The following is a 16,718-nucleotide window of genomic DNA, read 5'->3' on the forward strand; positions in this document are numbered from 1 at the left end:
TCTTTTTTGTTGGAATTTTGTTTGAAAGTTGTTTTGTGAATGTGTATTTATAAAAAATTGCTTATTTTTGTGTTAATTAGCATTAGTTGCTTTATTGTAGAATGATGAGAATACTAAGAGATGTATTTCTTTTATTATTATAAAGTAGTATTTTTTATTTTATTTTATTATATTATTCATAATGACATTTATATTATTTTTTCTAAAATTTCTTTTTCATATAGGTATGGAAATTTTCCCGCTAATATCATAAGGAAAAATCAACGTTTCAAATTATTTAGCCTCTCAATTGCATAATTGAACATAAATTTTCTATAACTATAATTGAACTGAAAACAGCTTGCATAGATTCGTAAGCAGTAAGTCTTAACATTAATTAATAATTGAATACTACTGGAAAAGAAGTCCAGCATCATTATGTTGTACCTAACGCAGAATTGATGGTACCATCACTTTTCCCCTCCAACTCACACAAAAAGCAAGGAATCACCACCACCATTCGCCATTGTATTCCTTTTCACCCCTCAATCTAATTCGAGCTAATTTTGCTCGATTATCATTGCAAATTTGCGCGTATACAGATTATTTGAAAGAAGAAGAAGATAGCAATGGAATCAGATGATGAGATGGCAACGGCGATGATGGAAGATTCGTGCGACGACGAGGATTTCTACGACGGCGACGGCGACGGCGACGGCGACGAAGATACCGACCCGGACAGCGTCGTTGTTAGTTACGACGGCTTGATGGACCACGACTCCGACGATTTCGATGATCTCTCCTCCTCTCACCCTATATACTATCATAGGTCACAGGTTATTTATAATGTTTCCCTCAATTAATACAGTGGACTAATTTTTTTCCCTTATTCGGATACTTCTTTCCCGAAATAGATTCATGATTGAGCTAGGTTTTTATGAAATCAATTTGCTGCTAGGCTGGGTTTAGTAAATACGCTATTTTTATGTTTTGTCTTGGAGCTTGATTGGGGAATGGTGGGTATTAGGAGTTAATTTGAACTCTTGCTGTGTCTTTTCCCCGATTTTTTTTTCTCTTTAACATTTTGGAGATAAGATGCTCTTCTGTAAGACGTGCTTAAGCTGGTTTTATTTGAAAACCGATGTGTCAATGATACTAGTAATGTTAATTTCGGAGAAGTCACAGTGATTTTTATGTTTTGAAGTTCAAGTGGGGGGTTAGAACGCCCATGGCTGTTGATTTCAGTAATTGGAGATGATTATCTTTGTGTTCTTTTGTGGATTTATAGCTAATGTTTAGAGTTAAGCTAATGCAATGTTAGATTTCTCTGGTGACTCTTAGGTTCATTGCAAGTTTGCATTTTTTATGTTCTTTTTCCTATGGATCAAAGTTGAAGTGCTGATTTTGCTATTATTTTGGTCAAAGTCATTGTTTTGTAATTCCAATTATATGCCCCTATAGACACTTTAACTTAACGAGTTTTAGTGTTATATCTATCTTTTTCAGTTGAATTTGTTCTGTATAAGTTATTACTAATGGATATGAATTGTTTATACTCTTTTCTTCTAGAATTTCATCATTTTAAATGAAGATGATATACGGCAACGGCAAGAAGAAAGTATCACTCAGATATCTACTGTCCTCTCAATTTCAAGGGTTTCCGCTAGCATTTTGCTCCGCCATTATAACTGGTAACTTGTTTCTGAATAGCTGATTTTCCTTTCAGTCTATGTCATCCTCTGTGTATAATTTCAAATGCTAATCATGCACAGATCAGTATAGCTTCATATATCATTTCAAAGGCTAATCATGCACAGATCAGTATAGCTTCATTATATCATTTCAAAGGCTAATCATGCACAGATCAGTATAGCTTCATAGCCTTTGACTTTACAAGATGCAAGTTTCTCCTTTTACGTGAAACAATATTGGCTGTTTCCCTGAAGATATTTATGTTCTCTCTTGCTGAATTAATGGAAGAGCTTAAAGCTTAAAACTAATTGACCATCTGAAAGATTTCTTGATATGTTCTTGACTCACAGGAGTGTTAGTAAAGTGAATGATGAATGGTTTGCAGATGAAGAAAAGGTCCGCAAAACTGTTGGTTTGTTGGAGAGTGATACTCCCCTTCCTGGTGATCAAGAGGTAACCATAATCTATTGTGTTTTCTTCTGGAATCAAAATATATTGTGTTTTCTCCTGGAATCAAAATATATTGGAAAATTGTACTAACAATAATCAATCGAGTTTCTTTGTATGATCATATTTATGAAATTTAATTTTAAATCTTCCTGCAGCTAACTTGTGGGATCTGCTTTGAAAATTACCCGCGTGATAGAATGAGAGCTGTTGCCTGTGGCCATCCCTTTTGCTTTGGATGTTGGCAAGGTTTTATTCATTCACTTCCTCTACCATGAAGATATATGATTCTGAATATATCAATAATACTTTACATTTGTGCAACAGGCTATATTAGAACATCCATTAATGATGGACCTGGATGTTTGAATTTGCGGTGTCCTGATCCATCTTGTGGTGCAGCTGTTGGCCATGATATGGTGAATGAGTTGGCTTCGAAAGATGACGAACAGAAGTATAATCGCTACTTTTTGAGATCATTTATTGAAGATAGTAGGAAGGTACAAAGTGTAGGAACATTCATAAGATGATCTTCTTTCAAAAGAAGCATAGTTGTTTACGAACTCTTACATGAATGGCACAGAATGATATGTTTTCCATTCTGCAAAATGTTCCTTTTGCTTTGGTGTTGTCATTTTTCTCTACATGAACCAGAAGTCTGAGATATTCAATTTAATTGTGTGGGTCTTGGTTAAAATGTTGGTCACATGCCTTATATCTTAGAAACTTTACTTATTCTCATTGTTTGCTGACAGACAAAGTGGTGCCCAGCACCAGGCTGTGATTATGCTGTGGATTTTACTGTTGGTGGTGGAAACTTTGATGTCACTTGCCATTGCGCGCACAGTTTTTGCTGGAACGTGAGTTTCATCACCTTCTTAGTTCTTTCTCCATTTTCTTCTCCCTTAGATTTTGATTTTGTGTTTTTTTTTCCCTTTATAGAGGATTATTATATTACATTATAAATTCTGAAAGGCACTTGTGTACACTTGCAGTGTGTTGAGGAAGCCCATCGTCCAGTTGATTGTGGAACTGTGTCCAAGTGGATAATGAAGAATAGTGCCGAGTCTGAGAATATGAATTGGTGCGTTGGTTTTGCTAGGAGTTTATACTACTCATATGCTTATGTCATCTAAACTCTATAAGTATATTTAGATCTAACTAATATATTGTTGATATGGTGTTTTTCTATGGTCTCTACTCTTACTTATATGATTGTATCGCAGGATATTGGCTAATTCTAAACCTTGTCCCAAGTGCAAGCGGCCAATTGAGAAGAATCAAGGCTGCATGCACATTACATGCACGCCACCATGTAAATTTGAGTTTTGTTGGTATGTCCTCTTCCCGTTTTGAGTTAACGTGATCAACTTATAATCCCCCGCCCCAAAAAATAGTCCTAATGGGGTGGTGCAACCCTGGTTTTAGTTAAAGTAGTTGGTTACTTGGTTTATTGTGAGTGGAGAAAGGGTCCTACCTTATGAGTGATACTGAGTGGAGAAAATGGATGACTTTGTTGGTACAAATTGTAAATAAATTGATGTATTGGGGTAGTATCTATAAATGGAAAGGGACTAAGTTTGTCTGTGTACCAAAATGGCTAAAAGGGGGGTACTTTTAAGGGACCATCGAAGTATAATTTTTTGTGTTTCTGAATCTTCCACCTTCTAGTTGCATGTGCGCATATCTTTTATTGTTGTATCATCCATGTAGTTTTTGCCTTCTTCCCTGTCTACTTGCAGTTTTGAGTGATAAAAACTGAATAGACTAGTTATTTTTTTTATTTATTTCTTTTCATGATGATCACTACATTTTTGGTGGTTCACCTTCTGTTTGGTGTCCACATACTTATGATTTTGTTATCCATGTAGTTGTCTCTGACTATCTGTCTTCTTCTCAATCTCTCCTTTTTCGAGTGATAAAAACTCAAAACAACTGTGGCTGTAATGTTCTCCATATGGCAATTCATTATCTATAAGAGTTTGGTAGCGGTCAGTTTGCAATCTGATTCATATACTTGTAGGTTATGCCTTGGTGCATGGTCAGAACACGGTGAAAGGACTGGTGGCTTCTATGCATGCAATCGTTATGAAGTAGCCAAGCAAGAAGGAGTGGTAAGTTTATATGGTTAGTCTTATCGCTAGAAAATACAAGCCTATATGTTATCCAATTAACTGGGCCAATTGTTGCAGTACGATGAAGCTGAAAAACGAAGAGAGATGGCTAAAAATTCTTTAGAAAGATATACACATTATTATGAAAGATGGGCTACCAACCAATCGGTAGGTGTTGATTAATTTCTCTAGTGTTCGGTCATTATAAATGCTTATGTACTTTTACCTGTTCAGTTTTTTATTATTTATTTATTACTAATTAATAGAATTCTGGGGGCTTTTCTCTGCTTTGAATGTTGGTATTTTTCAGTTTCTATCTATTGCATGAGTTAAGTCTAAATTTACATTTTTTTTCTTTCTGCAGTCTAGGCAACGTGCAATTGAGAATCTACATCAGATGCAAACAGTACATGTAAGGAATTTCTCTGATCTATCTTTTGGACCCTAAGCATATATGTTGATTGAGAAGTGAATGCTAGTTATATTATACTTCGGTCAGAGAAGTAGGCTTGGTTCTTTATGTGGAAGTGCATACAACTATTCAGTGGCTGTCTGCATTTAATTATAAGGTTTAAGGCCTGATTAAGACAATTGACGAATCTGTGTTTTGCAGTTAGAGAAGCTAAGTGATAAGCAGCGCCAGCCTGAGTCCCAACTTAAGTTCATTATAGAGGCTTGGCAACAGGTAAGAGTTTCAGTACTGTGAGCATTAATATTGTCAATTATGTTACTTTATTACGAAAGTGTGTACACATGCATGCAGCATATTTTTGAAATTTCCATTTTCGAAATAGAAGCCTAAAAGGTATATGCATACTGGACTTGAAAAAGATGAAATGCGATGTATCAATTCACCACAGTAGTGCTGTTATCAAAATCTTTTTTTATCCGATGAATTTAGCTAGCACTCACATCTTTGACTTTTAACCTACCGTAGTTAGTTAGAGTGAAAATCTGAGATCTACCCACTTATGACTCCTTGATCTGATCTGTGTACAGAAGCTAAGGCATTTCTCTGTGATCTTTAGATAGGTGATTGGGTATTTTTATTCCCATTACAAGGATTTCTCCAATCCCACCTTTTGAATGGGATATTAATCAAACAAAATTAGTTTAAATGGTGAGAGTTACAAAGGCGTTGGGATATCCCAAAAATTTCAATCCTTAAAAGTAACAAAGGAATTTGCCTATACTATTTTTATCTATCTAGGTAATCCTCAAAAGTCAATGCTCACTTATGGGTTAATATTGCATTTTGATGCACCTCATACTTTTTATTTGTGTTTCTTTGTAATTGCAGGTCTAGTTTCATTATTTCTGTCTGAACATATTGATGAAGTATTCATGTAGAATATACAAAAATAAACTTTCATGTAAGGAAGATATATCTTCTTCTCTTTATCTGCTTGCATTTTGCACTCTGCAGATTGTTGAATGTAGACGAGTCCTAAAATGGACCTATGCGTATGGATTTTATTTAAATGAGCAGGAACATGCTAGGAAGCAGTTCTTTGAGTATCTACAAGGTTTGTGAACCAAAACTTGTTTTTGCATGTTTTCCATGTGCTTGTGTGACATTTATTTCTGGGTTCCTTAGGCGAGGCGGAGTCTGGTTTGGAACGGCTTCACCAGTGTGCAGAGAAGGAGTTTCAGGGATACCTCAACTCCGAAGGTCCTTCACAAGAGTTCAATGAATTTAGAACAAAGTTGGCTGGGTTGACCAGGTGATTTCCTGACACTGACAACTGATTATTCATTTATCTACCCCCGAATTGGTCTGTTTAATTTGTAGTGCTTTGAAATAGTATTGTGTTTGGGGACTTCTAGTATTTCCTTGGTTCGACCTTGTCAATGAATTAAGAAAACAATCAGCCTACTTCCCTTCCTCCGACCCCTCCCCTCCATTTGACAATAAGTTACTACTACTGGGTTTTGCCGTACAGTTCTGAAACCTTCTATATGCCTCATGCCGGTTTGGAGTGCTTTCTTAGGGCTCAGGAATTGAAATTAAAATTGAGTTTTTACCTCATTGTTAGATATATTGCGTCACCCAACTACTTATGGTTTATTGATATTGTCTTTTTGGTGATGAGGGAATCCTATAGCCGCTCCTTGAGAATAAGCTTCAAGTACAACTTGTGGTTAACAATTACTGTCTGGTACTTTTAAATAGTACATATTAAAATTTTAATGCTCATTGCTAACAAATTGGGTGACTTTTGGAGAGTAGCAGTTCTAGTTCAGGTTCAAGTTCAAAGCATATGATGAACAATAGTCTCTGATTTGCAAGGAGGAGAATAGAGATAGTATGCAAGTTCTGCGAACTTCTAGGAACATGGGATTGAGAAATGAGGAGGGCCTGATTGTTGATTTTTAGGCTAACAACTGCATACAATTTGATTTTTTAGTTGACTACATCAATTCTTATGCTGCAGTGTAACCAAGAATTACTTTGAGAACCTCGTCCGAGCTTTGGAAAACGGTCTATCCGATGTGGACTCTCATGCTGTAAGCAGCTGGGCAGGCAGCTCGCAGACTGAGGGAGGAGGCAGTGGCAAAGGAAGATCCGGCAAGGGCAAGGGAAGTACATCCAAATCAAGTAGTTCTAGGAATATGGATGATTCTGGCCATTGGTCATGTGAACATTGCACCTACGCCAATGTAAGGTCATCAACTGTCTGCGAGATGTGCCATCGCCACCGATGAAGTGACGAGTCACAGACGCGCTGCTGCTTGGATGTGGGAAATCAAGATGGGGGCTGTGTTGGAGGACCAAACTCTCCCCATAGTTCTTGTGCTCTGCCGTAGACAAAACATGGGAGAAGAGAGACATGGTGACTGCAAGAAATGAAATCATCTGTTTTTAGAAACTGAGTTGTATAAAGTCTCTGCTGCCCTCGGCTACACATGAATATGCATCTGTATCAAACTATCTCAATAGTCTCGTGTTGTATATAAAATTGGCATTCATCATTAGACTATTGTCGATCACTCAATTCTGTTTGTGCATGTCTGCAATTTTATTGTTTCATTCTCCCTCAGTCGCATTAAAAATGAAACATTTATTTTGTATCGTTTCATTTATATTTTGAAAATGCGAGTCCAGAGCATACGTAGGCAATATGATACTTTTCTCAGCTCCTAATGTGAAGTTGACATCAACAAATGAGATATGAACTGTATCAATAGCTAAAACGTGCATCAATATTGTTATTCTCTTTAACCTATTTTCTCTGTTCATTATTTTCTTGTACCAATCTATTCTTTAATTTTATTTTTCCCTATTTGATTTATAATACGTCTAGTGTATAATTACTTTGCAAATGTATTTAATTTTTTTTCTTTTGTCAAATTTCTTGTAAATTATTTATTTTCCTAAAACTGACTTATTTATTTACATATATGTGGTTATTATTTATTAGACTAAAGGCTAAAATTGGTCCCCTTGTATTTGTCTTAAAATAAGTTTGTTACCATTTTAACAATATGTTTTCATCCAAAGTTGGCAATTCCGTTAAAAACCGTATTTTGACCAAATTTGAGACTTCATTTTGAATTTTAATAACCCAATTAACCTAATTAATATTAAATGATTAATCTAATCATAGTTAATTACTCATGTTAATTAGATTCAAAATTAAGTCATAAATTTGATCAAACCACATTTGACCGCTAAGATTTTAACAGAATGGTTAATTTTAGATCAAAACATATTGTTTAGGACCAAAAGATAACAAATTTAATGGATATGACCGAAAAAGTCTTACACGTAGGTGACCAATTTTAGCCTTTAGTTTATTTTTTATTATCAGCTCTAAGTTGCAATTTTCATCCCATACAATTTTAGATTACTATTACTATTACTATTACTTAAAAGTTGACTGGTAAAATTTGCAGAGATAAAGAATCGGTTTTAACGAACCACCTCCTTATACACACTCACGCGCAACGTCTCGTCATCGGGCCGCTTTTGCTGGTGGGTTCCCGATTCTGAGCTCAATTTGGTTAAATTCAACAATCTTATCTTATCCAAAAAGGCGACAATTTTATTCTTGATGCAATGCAATTGCAGCAGCTGACAATTTCTGTATTTTATCTTTGTATTCTTTTTCAATTAGGGTGAATTGGCGTGTTTCTGCCGCAGATTTTGTGCCTTTTCTTGTCTTTGATAACTAAGAAGCCCAGTCTATGCAGTCGTTGCTGGCATTGTTTTGCAGGTAACTAAAACTCCTATTTCTTTGAATACATGTGAAAAATTGTTTTTGCAACATTCTTAAAGATTGTAGTTTTTTCTTTTTATAAATATGGATGATGGATGGATGTACCAATTGATGCTCTACTGCAAGCATAGAAATGAATTACTCGTTGAACTACTACTACATTTTTATGAGCTTGAAATTTGGGTATATCTCCATGTTCCTGTTTAGACTTGAAAATGATGCTACTTTATTTAGGCTCTGAATCTGTTAGATTATCATTTCTTATCCTCTAGGGATGCTTTCTTTTGAGGATTAGCTAGATAGATAAAAGTAATGTAGGTTAATCCCTTGTTTACTTTTAAGGATTGGCGATTCCGCGTTTTGTTATAACTCCCATCATTTGAGTCCATTTTACTTGATTTTTATCTCATTAAAATGGTGGGATTGGACATTGGAGAAATCCTAGTAATGGTGATAAAATTAGTCAATCTTCATAAAAAGTAAATACCCCCCAGAGAGATTCTAGATCAGATGCCTATAGTTCGTATCTTATTTTTGAAACTGAAAACACAACGTCACTCTACATGTACCAATGTACTAATTTCATGTCCTGCTATTTTATACCTGGTGTGTGCATCTGTATGCTAGTCGGGTCTAGAATATTTTTTTTCGGTTTGGGAGTTGAAATATGAGTACAGATAAAATTTAAACTTTTGGACATTGGAGTATTTAAAGATGAGTTTCAGTGGTGTTTGCCCTCGGTGGCATGCAGTAATATTCTGTTTATTTCACTGTGTCGGCTTTTCAAAGTAGATGCCTGCTCACAGTGCTGTTAGATTCTTAGAACATTATGGTCTCTAATTGTTTCTTATCATATGTTTTGTTGCAGTTGATGACCAGCCAAATGGATACGATACTGATGCAGTCTATATCCCTTGTTAATGAAAGATCTGGGAGACCAGCTGTGCTTCCTAGGCATAGTTGTGGCTTTCAAAATCTTATCTTCATGCAAAACTTAAAGATTCAGAAACTTGATTCATCTTGTAGAAACAGGTATCTTTCTCTGCAGGGGGACTCGGGAATGTTTTGGCTTCGGTTGTGCAATTTTCACATTCATTTTCTACCGTATCTTTTCCATTTTGCGTCTTGGTTCTTGCTTTTTTTTCGTGGAATTTGGCCGAGGTTGGGTTGAGAATTTTAGTTAGATGGCACTCATTCTGCGATACATTTTTCCCTGCTCATTTTCTGCAAGTTGTGAGCATACTGAGTGGACTTCTATGCCGTTTGTTTTTGTCCTGAAACAGTTCATTGTGTAGTAGACGAAGAAGTGGTACAGCGTTTGCATTGAATACTGATGGAATTACAGACAACAATGACCAAGGCAGCGCCAATGGAGACAACTCTTTTCTTGGCACAACTCGTTTGGGGAGGATAGTTAGTGCAGGTGGTAGGGAGCTACTGAGTAAACTGAACTCAGCTAGAAAAAACTTCCCCATGAAGGTTTTTCTCCTGCTCCTGGGCTTCTACACTGCTAATGCTCTTGCAACGATCCTTGGCCAGACGGGCGACTGGGATGTGCTTGTAGCTGGTGTAGTAGTAGCTGCTATCGAGGGTATTGGCATGCTGATGTACAAAAAGCCCATGAGAACTGGGAGATTGCAATCTCTAGTGGTAATGATCAACTATTGGAAAGCTGGTATTTGCTTAGGCTTATTTGTGGATGCCTTTAAGCTAGGTAGTTGAATTTCTGCCATGGGAGCATTCTTCCTACTCAAAAACAAGGTATTGCGTGTAAATCCTTTAGTCTACTTCTACAAAATGAACATTCATAGGCTTCTGTAAAATTCAGGCTACCAATTTGCCATAATCAGAATGTTGAGATTGTTTTGTCCGGCTAAAAGCAGTTAGTTACTACATGATGCTGAGAAGGTTAAGTGAGACAAGGATGATCGATAACTTTCTTTTTTGTTTCTTTGAATAGACTACATTCATCCAGAGTTCCCAAAATTCACAGCCATAATGACTATTGATGAACTCTAGCTATAGCCCTAATGCCCTAATGCAATCTGATTGCTTCAAGCAGCATAGATATATGATCTGAAACAGTTTTTGGGTCCAAGGCTTCTCATGCAGCAGCGAGCTTCATGTGTCGTTCCACACTGTGAAAGTCGAGGCCCCTTGATTCCCAGCCTCATTGTTCGTTCGTGCAGCTGCCGAGCCAGTTGGGACAACAGTAGGAATCCAGTTAGTAGAAGTTGAGCCTTGATCATAAAGATTATTGGTAGCCTTTGCTAGATTTGATGATGAATCCTGAGGTTGGTAGTAAAGATTTCTTGCCTGGTTATGTGCATCTGCTGATCCAAACATGCTCTCATAATCAAGAAACTTCCCCTCATCATATCCGAGAGAATAGCCATTGCCATGGCATTGATTACAATCTTGAACAATCAACGCCCCCACCATTGGCACCATGCTGCCATCCACATACGAATTGCTGTTAGAACCCGTGCTTTGCTCAATGTTTGAGGAATCTAACCCTGTGATATTGTGAAGAACAGACGGCTGCATGAAATTATGTGTGTTTCCCAGCTTAAGCTGATGTTTGATCTCATTGTACGTGTGGCCAACGTACGTGTCGTGCTCCTGCTTGCACCACAGCATCTGATGAGCATAAGGGTACATGCTCAAAGGCTGAGATTGCTGGAATTCCACAGTCGGCCATTGATGGGTGTTGGCACTCCCAAATCCACTCATCTATCCCTCCGTGAGGTGCATGTTCAAGTTCAACTCACTGGAGCGGTGCAGGTCCGTAGCCATCTCTGCATTTTCAGCGTCTTTAAGGCGCTTTGCAGCACCCCGTATGGGAAGAGTGCTGCTCTCAAGTATGCTCTTCACATCATACCGGTTAATTTCAAAATTTGTGACTGCGCTTAGGCCGCGGAATTTGATCGCTGCGATGTCGTAGGCCTCTGCAGCCTCCTCCTCAGTGCCTTTCCGAATGTGGAGAAATCAACAATGTAAGTAATTTCACATAAACTAGTGAAATAATGTAAGAGAAATGTTGATGAAAGATGCTTACTGAAAGTGCCTAAATAGAGATCTTTGTTGCCTGCAACTCTACCTATTCTTGCTTGCCATCTCCCTTGCTGATGATGTCTACTTATAATTTCACACACAGATGCAACAAAATTGTACTATAATGTAAGAGAAAATAAATGCATCTCATACAAAATTAAACAATCTTGAATAAAAAATCATTTGGTTCTCATGTTTGTACCTTGTAACTCCTCTATAAATGGATGCCCCACGAGAGAATCCACTGCTTTTTCTGAATGATAAGATAGTTGTTTTCATTAAATAGTAATTGTTTTCAAAGTTAATGTAAAGTAATCTCAGTTTTACCTTCTAATTGATGCTACAAATTCCTGCCTTGTCATATTCTTCATGCCCTCAATTTCTTTCTCATAGTTACTAATCTGAAAGCATTGCAAACTTTGAGAAATTTAAAAGCAAAGTAAGGTATATTGATATAAATATACACAAAATGAAAATCTACTAACAGGAAAATTGGTAGTGGTGGTAGTTCCCCAGTATTTAAGTGCTGACAAATCATAAGCTCGAGCAGCCTTGTCTTCCTTGTCATAACCTCCTGTAACATAGTAATAGTTAAATAATTACATCATTTATATATATCTATAGTAAAATATTTATGAAGATGGAAAAAAAGAATAAAAAAAAGGCAAGAGTTTATTTACCTAAGTAGACTGCAGTGATGAGGTTCCAATAGAGAGACAAGGAAATTAACAAGGGTTAAAATCAAGAAAGTGGAGTATTTTAATTTATTGGTAATAATTAATGGCAGACAGTTGTTATCTCTTCTCATCATACCTTGCTTTCCTTTCCGGCTTTGTCCCTCTCTTCTGCAACTATTATCCCACAAATGTGCTTCATATCTCCCTGTCCATCTATGCCTGCAAAACCCTCAAAACCCTCATTATGCTTTCGATGCCAGCCATGTTTCTCTTTTACTTGGTTCGTGTTTATTGTCTCCACTTAACTCACTAAATATATCTTTCTTAATCTCCATGCCGCAAAAAATAATACACCGGTATGCCATTAGTTGATCAAGCTAAGAATCTCAATTTCTAAGTTCATAAAATTATTTCTTAGTCAAGAAAAAAACTAGACAAACACACATGTTAATACAAAGTAAAGATTAAACTAGTTATTATATGTATGTAAAAATAGAGGCTTCAGTTTCTAATCAACTTTCACAACAACAAGCATTAAAATTATGTTGTTGTAAAGAAAAAACACACACTAAAAAAAACTTGCTATCACAAAAATTTTAATTCAATTACTAGTTTTTCAAAAAATTTAAAAATAACCATAATCTATGATCTATAAGTTGAAGGCAAATTATCTTAATCTTTTGCTTTTTTAGAAGTTACTATTTGTGTTCTCTAATTTTAATTTTAGTTGGGGTACTAACAATAAAGATACTTTATGAAACATTGTGGTATAATTAGACACACAAATTAACATTTTTAATAGCATTAAAAAGTGTCTTTATCATATTTTTTTGGTTGTAGTGACAATATTAATGATTCCAAAGTAGAGATTGATTAATTAAATTACCTGGTTACACCTCGATAGATCGAAGTTCTTTGTCCGAATGTATCAATAGATCGCCTTGGCACAGATTCTACCGCTGCATTTCCCATTTTGGTATCAGACTGGGAGCATGCGCTAATGGAAAGCGACAGCGTCTGTGCGGCGGCATGTGGCGGCGCTGGGCTGTTAGTCAGCCAGTTTGTTCCATTATTTGAAGCTAACTCTTCATACATACTAAGCTCATATTTGTGTTCTTGATGATTTACACCAAGAAAATTTTCCAGTTTAGGTCTGTTTTTATCCTCCAAATTTTGGCTCGTGTTCACATCATTTATGTTCCAATCTGCAAAATATGAGACAAATAGTAAAAGTTAATTAAGAAATTCCATTTGCAAATTTAGACCTAGCTAGTACACTGTACATTCATAAATTAATAAGCATGAAATGAAAAAAAATACTATTTGATTTTAATGATTTTCGGGGAAATAAGGAATAACCTTGAGAGTGAGGGTTCGAGTCAAGAATTGGACAGGGTGAGGCAGGTATGTTTAGAGAGGGAATGACTGAATCAGAAGGGAGATCAAAGCATGATTCATTAGTAGTTAAGTTGAAACCTAAACTTTGATCTTGAGGAGACACAGAGAATCCCAACCAATTAGACATTCTAATCTTATTTGTGTATAAGGTTTTTCCAAAGAAAGAAAAGACTAAAAATATATGTTAGTTTCTGTCAATATGAGATGATGATGTTGAGAACTAGGAATGAGTTCTTGCATAAAATGAGAAGGGTTTGAGTGTTAGTTTGAGGAGAGATTTGGAGGAGGAAGGGATGAAGAAGATGAAATGGCTCCCAAAAAATGAGAGGAATTTTTTTGTCCAATGTTAATTATATAGGCACAATTCTCCACATATATAGGTATAAATATACACTACTATACAGAGATTAATAAAATAAGGGCTGATAATGTGTTGCAGTAGAAGAAGCTTTGACTGATATTCCATACAAATAATACTTGCTGACAAAAGTTAGTACGAGATCTTCTATTAATTAATTTTTTTATTCTACTTCTTAAATAATTTTGCTGGATAGCATTCATATATACTAAATAAGGTCATAATTACACACATATAATTAATTACTTAACCAGCCTTTATAGATTCTGGTTTTGAAGCATGCACCGTTAGTTAATGTAATGGTGAACTTCTTATAGTTAGGGTTTGTAATTTGCTTATAGTCACAAACTAATGTGTAATTAAGGTACACGAGCAATATTCTCATTTGAAAACAAATTATTTCATTAACCATTTTTGTACAAAAAGTTATTTAGTATTGTAATGTAAAAATATAAATTATATCAATAAAGTTAAACATTAATATATACTGTTAAAAGTTAAAACTAAATCACTTGATAATATACTTGCTCATGGTGAGTTGAGATTCGAGGAACTCACAAATAGATGTTTTGTCATATATGGGGTTGCTAAATTGTTTCAATAATGTATTGATTTAAGAATGTATGGATAACTATATCAATAATATTGATGATTAATTTGATGATAACCATAAATTTGTACTGGAAATTTATGCTCGCAATCATTATGAATTAATTAAAGGTTGATAAAATATTTATAAGCTGGTATTAATTAATTAATGTGATTAATTCGTATTCATTAGTCATAACGTTTTGATTTTCAGATCATTAATATTCTAGTGTTATGTTCACCATATACAAGACAACTAATGAATTATACATTAATCTAACCAATACATTAATTTCCCTTTAATAAAAAAAATGATCATTAGTTGAAGAAATATGCTTGTGTTGAATACACTAAACAATGTTACCGTTTGAGAAATACCACACACAATGTAGATATTGTTTATCTATCTATTTGACATTTAATAGCATGCGAGTTGATCCAAGAATATACAATTGGATCTCTAAATGAATCAAAAGATCTATAGAAAATTAAATAGGGAAATTGGTGAATCAAAAGATCTAAAAAAATTAAATAGGGAAATTGGGAGCCAATGCACTTATTCTAGTCGAACTTATCGTGATTTAGATTACTACTATTGTTTTAGGTACAATAACACATAGGGGTTGTTGTAACCCAATAGCCTGTGGTTTCGTAATCGTAATCTTCGAACTGTCTACCACTCTCTTTCAAGTTCAACAATTTTATTTTTACTCATAAAATATCATTTTTTTAATTCACATGCAATGTAATTGTATCACGAAGAATCTTATAATAGTAAATAGTATGAACCTCGATTGACCTCATCAAAATTTTTGTGGCTAAAATGAGACTAAAACATTTGTATAATTTGAAAAGTAAAAACTAAATAATGACTTACAAGAGATTGATTTCATTAAAAGTGTTATGGCGAAAATGAAGTTAACTAAAATGTACTAGAAATTATAGCTTAAAACCATTAATTCTTCCCTGTGGATGGCCTTAATTGGTACTCCCTTCGCCCCACGTTATTTGAAGCGTTTTTTTTTACGAGATTTAAGAAAGTTTTGTTTAATTTGTTAAAATAAAGTAAAAGTAAAAATAAAATAAGAGAAAGAAAGAGTAAAAAAAATATAACTTAAATAATTTGGGACAAACTCAAAATAAAATACAATCAAGTAACTTGATCGAGGGATTAGAATATATAGGAAGTTGTGGAAAGTGGTATTGCACTGGAGAAATCGTGGGAGAGCACCCGTGCCTCCTCGGAAACAAGAAACAAGCACTATCCCAAATTTAAATGGAAAATTTCCTTATTAACTTTTGATAATATTATTTGAAATATTATACTTATACATTGCCCATCAGCCCAGTCTTCAATACAAATCAATCCTCCCTCTTTCTAAATCACAATCCAAGATAAAAAATCATATCTAGTTCTGTTATTTACTCATTAATCTCCTTATTTCATGCTCCTAGTCCCAATTTAATTGTCATTCTTTTCCATTTCGGTTCGTCCCAACTTAATTGTCATACTTCATTTTTACCATAAATGATAAATAGGTCTCACATTCCACTAACTCACTTCACTCATATTTTATTATAAAACCAATATAAAAAAATGGGTCCTACATTCCACTAACTTTTTCAACCAACTTTTCTTTACATTCCCTCCATCCGTTATTAGGAGTCTCATTCCTTGGCGGCACGAGTTTTAAGAAATATTAAGAAAAATGGGTGGAAAAAAATTAGTGGAATAGAGGTCCCACTTGTATATATTAGTTTTAAATGAAATGTGAGTGGAATGAGCTAGGTGAAGGTGGGACCTTATTACCATTTAAGATAAAAGTGAACCGGGACTCTTAATCGCGGACGGACTAAAATAAAAAAACGAGACTCATATTCGCAGACAGAGGGAGTATTTCTTAAAACTCCTGCTCACTCTAAGAGTGACAATTAAGTTGGGACGGAGGGATTAATTTTTTACTGTGTCTGGAATGTAGGTGATGTAGCGAAAAGTTGTTGTATTAATTATTATTGTGCATGCATATGAATTCCATTTTATGTTAGAAATAAACGGATGAAAGGCTAAAAATAAGAAAAGTCAAGTGCATGCATATGCATTCCATATATAGATGCTTTGTTGCTGCATTTACTCACTGATGGTTCTTGAATATGACTATTTAACTCCAAATTCTTTTTTGCATGCAAGGCT

General features: G+C 35.1%; 2 protein-coding genes and 1 pseudogene across 5 annotated transcripts; 2 read left to right on the top strand and 1 right to left on the bottom strand.

Annotated features, from left to right (window-relative positions):
• Positions 1-467: 467 nt before the first annotated feature.
• Positions 468-7,208, top strand: LOC125212748 (putative E3 ubiquitin-protein ligase ARI8). Of its 2 annotated transcripts, none has more exons than XM_048112993.2 (15): positions 468-815; positions 1,549-1,670; positions 2,022-2,124; positions 2,277-2,367; positions 2,446-2,618; positions 2,874-2,978; positions 3,114-3,202; positions 3,345-3,452; positions 4,142-4,232; positions 4,311-4,400; positions 4,597-4,644; positions 4,846-4,917; positions 5,659-5,758; positions 5,830-5,956; positions 6,668-7,208. In XM_048112993.2, the coding sequence occupies exons 1-15, from the start codon at positions 609-611 to the stop codon at positions 6,936-6,938; spliced, it is 1,797 nt and encodes a 598-aa protein (XP_047968950.2). In that variant the 5' UTR covers positions 468-608; the 3' UTR covers positions 6,939-7,208. The 2 variants fall into 2 exon arrangements, with proteins under 2 accessions (XP_047968950.2, XP_047968951.1); XM_048112994.2 differs by having other exon boundaries at positions 678-815; positions 2,057-2,124.
• An 898-nt stretch (positions 7,209-8,106) lies between these two features.
• Positions 8,107-11,840, top strand: LOC125212749 (ycf20-like protein). Of its 3 annotated transcripts, XM_048112995.1 has the most exons (4): positions 8,107-8,208; positions 8,351-8,449; positions 9,321-9,484; positions 9,736-10,345. In XM_048112995.1, the coding sequence occupies exons 3-4, from the start codon at positions 9,324-9,326 to the stop codon at positions 10,172-10,174; spliced, it is 600 nt and encodes a 199-aa protein (XP_047968952.1). In that variant the 5' UTR covers positions 8,107-8,208; positions 8,351-8,449; positions 9,321-9,323; the 3' UTR covers positions 10,175-10,345. The 3 variants fall into 3 exon arrangements, with proteins under 3 accessions (XP_047968952.1, XP_047968953.1, XP_088923012.1); XM_048112996.2 differs by lacking the exon at positions 8,107-8,208 and having other exon boundaries at positions 8,216-8,449; XM_089066886.1 differs by lacking the exons at positions 8,107-8,208; positions 8,351-8,449 and adding an exon at positions 10,413-11,840 and having other exon boundaries at positions 9,304-9,484; positions 9,736-10,213.
• Positions 10,574-13,708, bottom strand: LOC125210278 (AP2-like ethylene-responsive transcription factor BBM2; annotated as a pseudogene).
• Between the last annotated feature and the right edge of the window lie 3,010 nt (positions 13,709-16,718).

Source organism: Salvia hispanica, chromosome 3 (assembly GCF_029641045.1).
Source record: "Salvia hispanica isolate PSC_SH4W2 chromosome 3, Shi_PSC_v1, whole genome shotgun sequence".
NCBI classification, from domain to species: Eukaryota; Viridiplantae; Streptophyta; class Magnoliopsida; order Lamiales; family Lamiaceae; genus Salvia; species Salvia hispanica.

Bases quoted from the DNA above. Each gene is read 5' to 3' on its own strand.
- LOC125212748 (XM_048112993.2), top strand. From the start codon at position 609: ATGGAATCAGATGATGAGATGGCAACGGCGATGATGGAAGATTCGTGC. The intron at 4,401-4,596 runs GTAGGTGTTGAT...TTCTTTCTGCAG, and splicing joins GATGGGCTACCAACCAATCG to TCTAGGCAACGTGCAATTGA. The intron at 5,957-6,667 runs GTGATTTCCTGA...CTTATGCTGCAG, and splicing joins AAGTTGGCTGGGTTGACCAG to TGTAACCAAGAATTACTTTG.
- LOC125212749 (XM_048112995.1), top strand. From the start codon at position 9,324: ATGACCAGCCAAATGGATACGATACTGATGCAGTCTATATCCCTTGTT. The intron at 9,485-9,735 runs GTATCTTTCTCT...GTCCTGAAACAG, and splicing joins GATTCATCTTGTAGAAACAG to TTCATTGTGTAGTAGACGAA.